This window comes from Orycteropus afer, unplaced genomic scaffold, assembly GCF_000298275.1.
Source record: "Orycteropus afer afer isolate SDZICR_OR568_19922 unplaced genomic scaffold, OryAfe1.0 scaffold00273, whole genome shotgun sequence".
NCBI classification, from domain to species: Eukaryota; Metazoa; Chordata; class Mammalia; order Tubulidentata; family Orycteropodidae; genus Orycteropus; species Orycteropus afer.
Window position 1 is genome coordinate 3,948,190 of NW_006921860.1, and position 9,803 is coordinate 3,957,992.

General features: G+C 44.6%; 1 protein-coding gene across 1 annotated transcript in view; it reads left to right on the top strand.

Annotated features, from left to right (window-relative positions):
• WDR27 (WD repeat domain 27) overlaps positions 1–9,803 on the top strand; it is a 137,646-nt gene that overhangs the window by 82,368 nt on the left and 45,475 nt on the right. The window contains exon 14 of the mRNA XM_007950504.1: positions 4,262–4,395. Coding sequence (XP_007948695.1) covers positions 4,262–4,395 — 134 coding nt within the window. The remainder of the gene's footprint in view (positions 1–4,261; positions 4,396–9,803) is intronic.

The window sequence follows — 9,803 nt, forward strand, 5'->3', positions numbered from 1 at the left end:
TTTTTTATTGTGATTTGGGTGAAGATTTACAGAGCAAATTCACTTTCCATACAGCAGTTCACATACACTTTGTCTCATGAGATTGACCACAAATTACTGCAGTGCAACAGCTCCCCTCCCTCCTTCCTCCCAATAATTACCTCTTCCCTGTATCCATCCCTCCATGCCCTCCCGCCCCCTGAGCTGTCTCCCGGTGCATAAGCAGCCCTTCTTTCCCCCATGATTGTTCTCTCCAAGGAGTGTATCTACCTCAGGTAAATGTTCACCTCATATACCTGTCTTTTGTTTGGCTGGAAGCCACAGGTGTGGGTTCAATTCCAGACCTGACAGGCAGGTAAGGGCCATAGTCTCAGTGGTTTCACTAGGCTCTGTCGGAGCAGAAAACCTGGTCCCCCCCTTTTTTTTTTCTCCAAATGATTTTGAGTTTTGTCCACATTATTCTCCCTCTCTATCCAGGATCTGCTACATAGATCCCCTTCCAAGTGGTTGACATTGGTAGCCGGGCATTATCTAGTTTTTCTGGTCTCATAGTCATATAGGCTGCAGATTGGATGGTGTGCCAGTTGCTAGGACTGATTGTATCCATGAATTTTTGGTTTTCTTCATTCTTCTTTGCTTTGGATGAGGAGAGACCCATCATTGCATCTAGATGGCAGTTTGCAAGCTTTTAAGATCCCAGTTGCTACTCACCAAAGTAGGAGGTGGAACAGTGTTTTGTGTAGTATATTATGCCAATTGAGCTTGATGTCCCCTGCGACTATGGTCCCGAGCCCACAGGTTCAACTACTCGGTCCCTCTGGGTAGCTGGCTGTGACCAAGCAGTGACCACAACCTTGCCTTGATCAAGTATTTTTTCACAGGTATGTGTATGTGTGGAGTCCCTGGGTGGCGTAGGCGGTTAAGTGCTCCGCTGCTTGCCAGAAGGTTGATGCTTGAAACCACCCAGAGGCTCCTCTGAGGTCAGGCCTGGTCACAGCCTCAGAAACCTTATGGAGCAGTTCTGCTGGGCACACGTGTGGTCGCTGTGAGTCAAAATAGACACCATGGCAACTGACATCAGCAGTAGCACATGCATGTATACATGCTTACGTAGTGTGTACATGTACATAAAAGCTGTAATATACCTAAATGTGCACTTACATTTACATGCTTACATAGTAAGCACATGTACGTTAAAGCCATCACATACCTAAATGTGTATACACATGCATGTGTACACATGCACGTGCAAGGAAAGGTGCTCTTACATATACATGCTCACATCGTATGTACACATACATTAAAGCTGTAATATACCTAAATGTGTATACACATGCATGCATATATGTATACATGCAGAGAAATGTGCTCTTACATGTACATGCTTTCATAGTATGTTGTTGTTATGTGCCATCGAGTCAGACCTGACTCATAGCGACCCCTCCTTGGGTTTCCGAGGCAGTATCACTATGGAAGTAGATTCTCCCATCTTCCTTCCGAGGAGTGACTGGTGGGTTTGAACCGCCAGCCTTCTGGTTAGCAGTCAAGTGCCTTAGGCACTATGCTACCAGAGCTCCTACATACATTAAAGCCATCATATACCTAAACATGTACACATGCATGTGTACACATGCACATGCAGGGAAATGTGCTCTTACATTATGTAGCATGTACACATACATTAAATGTAGTATGTAGTATGTACACATACATTAAAGCCATGATATATCTAAATGTACACACATGTGTGTATACATCTGCACATGCAGGGAAGTGTGCTCTTACATTTACACGCTTATATAGTATGCACATGTACATTAAAGTCATCATATACCTAAACGTGTATACACATGCATGTGTACACATGCACACACAGTGAAATGTGCTCTTTCATATACATGCTTATGTAGCTGTGATATACCTAAATGTATACACATGTGTGGGTACACATGTACATGCAGGGAAATGTGCTTTTACATATACACATTTATGTAGTATCTACACGTACATTAAAGTCATGATATACCTAAATGTGTATACACATGCACACGTACATGTGCACATGTAGGGAAATGTGCTCTTACATACACATGCTTACATAGTATGTACACGTACATTAAAGTCATGATATACCTAAACATGTATACACACATATGCATACACACACCTGCAGGGAAATGTGCCCTTATATATAGTACACTTACATAGTGTGTACACGTACATTAAAGCAGTGATATACCTAAATGTACACATATGCACACATACACACGCACATACAGGGAAATGTGCTCTTACACATACACCCTTCCATAGTATGTACACATAAATTTAAGCCATCATGTACCTAAATGTACACACATGCATGCATACACATGCACATGCAGGGAAATTTGCTCTTGCATATACACGCTTACATGGTATGTACATGTACATTTAAGCTGTGATATACCTAAATGTGTACACATGCATGCGTACATGTGTACGTGCAGGGAAATGTGCTCTTACATTTGTATGACCTAAAAATGGCAAAAGCATCAAATCTAAAGTATTTCAATAATTTTAAATACTAACTCAGCGTGGGACCTGACAGTGTTTCCTTCAATTGTACATAGGGTTGCTAAGAGTTGGAGCTGACTTGATGGCACCTAACAATAATGACAACTGCTCAATGTGATTTTTAGTAAACTGTAAACCAAACTCAGCACCATCAAAAAAAAAAAACCAAACGAAACACAACGCAGTGCCGTTGAGTTGGTTCCCACTGATAGCAACCTCTCTTTGGGTTTCTGAGGCAGTATCTCTATGGAAGTGGATTGCCCATCTTTCTTTTAAGGAGTGGCTGGTGGGTTTGAGCTGCCAGCCTTCTGGTTAGCAGTCAAATGCCTTAGGCAATGCACTACCCTTGCTCCTCACTGCCATCAAGTTGGTTCCAATTTGTAAGTGACCCTAGAGGACAGAGTGGAACTGCCACACAGGGTTTCCCAGACTGTGAATCTTAATGGAAGCTGACTACCTCCTCTTTCTCCCATGTAGCTGCTGGTGGGTTTGAACCACTAACCTTTTGGTTGGCAGCTGTGTGGTTTAACTGCTGCATCACCAAGGTGCCTTTGATTTTATAGCTTGTTGTTATGAGCCATCGAGTCGGACCCTATTCATAGCGACCCCTCCTTGGGTTTCTGAGGTAGTATCACTATGGGAGTAGATTGCCCAGCCTTCCTTCTGAGGAGTGGCTAGTGGGTTTGAACCGCCAGCTTTCTGGTTAGCAGTCAAATGCCTTAGGCACTATGCTACCAGAGCTCCCTGATTTTATAGCAGTGGTGGTAATAACAGCCAAGGGGATATTATGCGGAGGAATTGTATGTTAGGGGAGAAGCAGTGTCGGTTACCCAGTAAGCAAGGTCAGCACGGGCATCCATGTGCTTGCTTACTACTCGGTAGTGAACAGTCTCACGTGTTTTCACGCCGTCAGAGAGTCTGCTGCTGGAAGTGGCTGCACCTGTTTGTCTTCCGGCCCATAGCCCCTACCTCAGAATCAAAGCCTCTTTTCACACTGACAGTGAAGCCTGTGGCTTCCCTTGCTGACTGGGTGCCCTGTCCCAGAGAAGACTGACTTGTTCTAACAAGCTCCTGAAATCCTGTGTGGGAGGGACAGAGCGGGCATGGGGAGGGTGGTGCTGTTACCACTGAGCAGGGGACAGGGATACAGGGGGCAGCGGGACGCTGAGGGCAGCGGGAAGCTGGGGGCAGCGGGACGCTGGGGGCAGGTCGTGGAGCAGGGGCTGTGAATGGGAGAAGTACACAGAGCTATGGGGTTGTGGTGGTTTCAGTCATGTTATGGAAAGGGGATTGAGTGCCAGGAAGATGGAGCTAAGAACCGGGAGGCTGAGTGGTTAGAACCCAGGACCGTGGGAGCTGCAGCCTCAGAGCACCTTAGAAGAAGGGCAGTGTGCTTACTAATTCATGGTACCAGCTTCCTGGAGTCACAGATTGACTGCGTGAGGCCTCAGAACATTTTAAAACATCAGGATGTTTTTGAGTTTGGCTTTAATAAAGGCCTTGTCACCTTGTGCATTTAGTACAGAGTTTCTGTTTTCTTAAAGCTAGAATTGAAAGCACTCACTGATTACAGAAAATCTTGGTCGTACACGTTATGAAGTCACGAGTGGCAGACATGATGCTGACTGGCTCGTAGGGTGGAGACGCTGTGTGTGGGGTGACGGTGGCCGTGACTTGCGTTAGGAACATACACCTTGTTGGTAACAGTTGTTGATCTGGATTGCAGGGCAAACACGTGTTCTCTAAGCCTGTACAATCTGCCCAGTTTTATTACATGGATGCTTTTATACTGGCGGCGGCTGGCCTGGAATTTCATCTGCTAAAGTATTGTGTCGACACTTGCAAAGATGACATCCGCAGGTAGGCTGACACTCCTGTCTCATCCTCTTACTTTCTGTTTTGGTAATGACTGCATTTTAAAGAATGTCTGCATTTGAAAGTGTCACCTACCCTGGAATAGTACCCTCACTTTAGGGATGACTGACGAGTGGAAGGCCAGTTACGAGGTCAGCTGAGTCACGTTTTGGTGGGGAAGGTTAGGTGTCTCCCTCATGGCCAGGTGACCATGGTGACAGGCCTGTGGTGTGACTTGCAGAGAGAGGTGGCGTTGTCTGTTGTACACTGTACTGAACTGATGTTATCTCGGACAACTGATACTGATAAGAACAAGTTAAATTTATGCAGTATTTCCGACACACAGATCTAGGTGAGGGATGTTACAATGAACACCTGCTTCAGTGCCTCCGGCTTTGACAAATATTTTTTGCTCTTTGTTTTCCAAAGTTTGTCAGGAAATAAAATGCCACAGAGTGAAGTAAAGGCCGTCTCCCAGGCTGATTCCCCTCTTCCTCTTCTCAACACCACAAGTTCCCTTCCACTCAGCGCCTGGCACCTTTGCTACCTCTACTTACAATGTTATTTTGAGTGTTTGAATGTTAACGCAAGCCCACCTGTCTTCATGACCCCAGTCATGTTGTGAGACTGACTCGTGTCCAGGTCTGTAACCTCAGTGCGTCCCTGTGACTGCCCGCCAGTGCTGCTGTGCAGGCACGCACCACAGCTCCTTCCCTGTTCTCCCCTGGGCACCTGCTGGCTGTTTCTGACACCCTGCTCTGTGAACGGGGCTATGGCGGATTTCCAGTGGTATACCTGCAGGTGCAACGTGTGGGCTGCAACCCGGAGAGGGAGCTCTTGTGGGTGGAGTAAGACCTCAGCTCCAAACCTCTTTACACCGGTGGCAAGGTGACCCCTCGTGGCAGTGGGGTGGCCCCCACACCTTACAGGCTCCCTGAGGGGACAGTCGATGCACCTGTGTGGGCTCCATCCTCTCTTCTCTGATTCAGAATGTCCATCCATCTACATTTTCCTCCCTGTGTTTCAGCCCTCCTTCCTCCGGGTCTTCTCCCCAGATATACACTCACAGTGTCTGCTGACTAAAGTGCACATGTGTCCTGACCTCAGACACACACACACCATGTCTGCTGACTAAAGTATACTGTCCAACCTCAGACACACACTGTGTCTGCTGACTGAAGTACACACATCTGACCTCAGAAACACCCACACTGTGTCTGCTGACTAAAGTACACACATGTCCCAACCTAAGACATGACTAAACCACACATGTCCCAACCTCAGACACACACTATGTCTGCTAAGTACACGTGTATCTAGACCTCAGACACACACACCCCATGTCTGCTGACTAAAGTACACATGTATCCTGATCTCAGACACACAGTGTCTGCTGACTAAAGTACACATGTCCCAACCTCAGACGGACACTATGTTTGTTGACTAAGGTACACACATGTCCAAACCTCAGACACACACACCCCATCTCTGCTGACTAAAGTCACACGTGTCCTGATCTCAGCCACATGTTGTGTCTGCTGACTAATACACACATGGCAGACCTCAGACACACAACCCCGTGTCTGCTGACTAAAGTACACACGTGTTCAACCTCAGACACATACACCACTTGTCTCCTGATTAAAGTACACACATGCCTGACCTCAGAAACACACACCACATGTCTGCTGACTACATATGTTTGACTGCAGACACACACAGACCCTACCATGTCTTCTGACTAAACATGTCCGACCTCACACATACACACACACACATACACACCCCCCCCACATGTCTGCTGACTAAAATGTACCTGTCCTGACCTCACATCCCTGTGTCTGGTGACTAAAGTACACATGTCCTGAGCTCAGGTACACACACCCGATGTCTGTGTTCACTAAAGGACACATGTGTCCTGACCTCAGACACAGACACACTGTGTCTGCTGAGTAAAGTACACATGTCCTGACCTCAGACGCACACACACTGTGTCTGTGTTTATTAAAGGACATGCATCCTGGCTTTGAACTGTCTCCCTCTTGCTGATATCTGTCCCCACATCCAATCCCCCACCCCTCAGCTGACCCTCAACACATGATCTTCATCTGCTCTGCCTCCTCCTCATCTCCTCAGCTCTTGCATCTCCTCTGGAGTAGGAACTGGTCTTGTAATAATTTTTTGCCCTGCAAGGATTATCTTGTAATTGTGAAATCCATAAGGGACTGTTTCCTTTAAGAAACTTACAAAACTGTTGATACTTCCCCTAAGAAAATATAATGGTAATAAATAAAATGGTAATTCTACTTATTTATTTGTTTTTAATTTTTACTGTGATATGTGTGAAAGTTTACAGAGCAAATTCACTTTCCATACAGCAGCTCACATACACTTTGTCTCATGACACTGATGGCAATTTCCTACAATGCAACAGCTCCCCTCCCACTTCCTCCCCATAGTTACCTCTTCCCTGTGTCCTTCCCTCCCATACACTCCTGCCCTCCGAGCTGTCTCCTTGTGCATACACAACCCTTCTATTCTCCCATGATTGAGCTCTCCGAGGAGTGTATCTACCTAATGTAAGTGTTCACCTCATATGCCTGTCTTTTGTTTGGCTGGAAGCCACAAGAGTGGGTTCTGTTCCATACCTGAAGGGCAGCTAGTGGCCATAGTCTCACTGGTTCCATCAGGCTCTATCAGACCAGCAAACCTGTTCCTGGCCTTTTTTTTTTTTTTTTTTAATGATTTTGAGTTTTATTCCACAATGTTCTCACACTCTATCCAGGATCTCCTACATAGATCCCCCTCCGAGTGGTTGAGAGTGGTAGCCAGGCACCATCTAGTTCTTCTGATCTCATAGTCATATGAGTCATAGTCAGGGAGCAGCAGACAGGCCCAGGGGCCAGAACAGGTAAGGTGTGTTGGGGGGAGAGCCCCAGACTGCAGGGAGCAGCAGTAGACAGGGCCGGCAGGAACAGGTAGGGGCAGCCCAGGAAGTGAGTGCAGAGGTTGGAACAGCCAAAGGAGATGAATTTGCCTATTGATTTGTCGTACTGTGGTGGCTTGTGTGTAGCTTTGAGGCTAGAGGCTGTGCCAGCAGGGGTGTCCATGATGGACCGGATTCAGTGGACCTTCCAGACTGAGTCAGACTCAGAAGAAGGAAGAGGCCATCCACTTCTCAAAGAATTGGCCACTGAAAACCTTATGAATAGTAGTGAAATACTGTCTGATATGTTACTGGAAAAATTTATGAATAGCCCTGAAATATTGTCCGATACATTGCCAGAAGATGAGCCCCTCAGGTTGGATGCCACTCAAAATATGACTGGGTAAGAGCTGCCTCATCAGAGTGCACCTTAATGATACGGACAAAGTAGAGCTTCCGGAGCCTCCATTTGCTGAAGTGGCACAACTCAATTTGAGAAGAAACAGCTGCAAACATCCATTGATGACTGGAACATGGAATGTATGAAGTATGAATCTAGGAAAATTGGAAGTTGTGAAAAATGAAATGGAATGCATAAAGATTGATATCCTAGGCATTAGTGAGCTGAAATGGACTGGTTTTGGCCATTTTGAATCAGACAACCATATGATCTACTATGCTGGGAATGACAAAGAGGAATGGTGTGGCATTCATCATCACAAAAAATGTTTCAAGATGTATCCTGAAGTACAATGCTGTCAGTGATAGAATAATATCCATACACCTACAAGGAATGCCAGTTAATACTACTATTATACAAATTTACACAACCACCACCAAAGTCAAAGATGAGGAGATTGAAGATTTTTACCAAGTTCTGCAGTCTGAAATTGACCAAACATGCAATCAAGATGTGCTGATTATCACTGGTTGGAAACAAAGAAGAATCACTGATAGTTGGAAAATTTGGCCTTGGCAATAGAAATTTTTATTTCTATGATAGAATTTTGCAAGACCAACAACTTATTCATTGCAAATACTTTTTTTCAACAACACAAACAGCAGCTATACACATGGACTTCGCCAGGTGGAGTACACAGGAATCAGATTGACTACATCTGTGGCAAGAGGTGATGGAGAAGCTCAAAATCATCAGCCAATATAAGGGCAGGAGCTGATTGTGAAACCAACCATCAACTGCTCATTTGCAAGTTCAAGTTGAAGTTGAATACAATTAAAACAAGTTCAGGAGAGCCAAAATATGACCTTGATTGTATCCGTCCTGAATTTAGAGACCAGCTAAAGAATAGATGTGATACACTGAACATCAGTGACTGAAAACCAGAGGAATGTGGGATGACATCAAGAACATCATCCATGAAGAAAGCAAAAGGTCATTAAAAAGACAGGAAAGGAAGAGAAGACCAAAATGGATGTCAGAAGAGAGTTAGATACTTGCCAATGAACAGAGAATAGCTAAAACAAATGGAAGAAATAAAAAAAGAGCTGAACAGAAGATTTCAAAGAGCAGCTCGAGAAGAAAAAGTCAATTATTATAATGAAATGTGCAAAGACATGGAGTTGGAAAGCCAAAAGAGAAGAACATGCTCAGCATTTCTCAAGCTGAAAGAACTGAGGAAAAAAGTCGATCCTTGAGTTGCAATATTGAAAGATTCTATGGGCAAAATACTGAATGATGTAGGAAGCATCAAAAGAAGATGGAAGGAATATACAGAGTCACTGTACCAAAAAGAATTGTTTGATGTTCATCCATTTCAGGAGGTGGCATATGACCAAGTATCAATGGTATTGAAGGAAGAAGTCGAAGCTGCATTGAAGGAAGTGGCGAAAAACAAGCCTCTAGGAATTGACGGGATAACCATTGAGATGTTTCACCAAATGGGTACCACACTAGAGGCACTCACTTGGCTATGGCAAGAGATTTTGAAGACAACTACCTGCCAGCTGCCTGGAAAAGATCCATATTTGTACCCATTCCAAAGAAAGGTGATCCTACGGAATGTGGAAATTATCAAGCAATATCATTAATATCGCATGCAAGTAAAATCTTACTGAAGATAATTCAAAAACGGTTGCAGCAGTATATTAATAGAGAGCTTCCAGAAATGCAAGCTGGATTCAGAAGAGGACATGGAACGAGGGATATCATTGCTGATGTCAGATAAATCTTGGCCGGAAGCAAAGAATACCAGAAAGATGTTTACTTGTGTTTTATTGACTATGCAAAGCATTTGATTGTGTGGATCATAACAAATTGTGGATAATATTGAGAATAATGGGAATTCCAGGACACATAATTGTACTCATGAGGAACCTGTACATAGACCAGAAAGCTGTCGTTTGAATAGAACAAGGGGACACTGCATAGTTTAAAATCAAGAAGGGAGTGTGTCAGGGTTGTATCCTTTCACCATACTTACCCAATCTATATGCTGAGCAAATAATCTGAGAAGCTGGACTATATGAA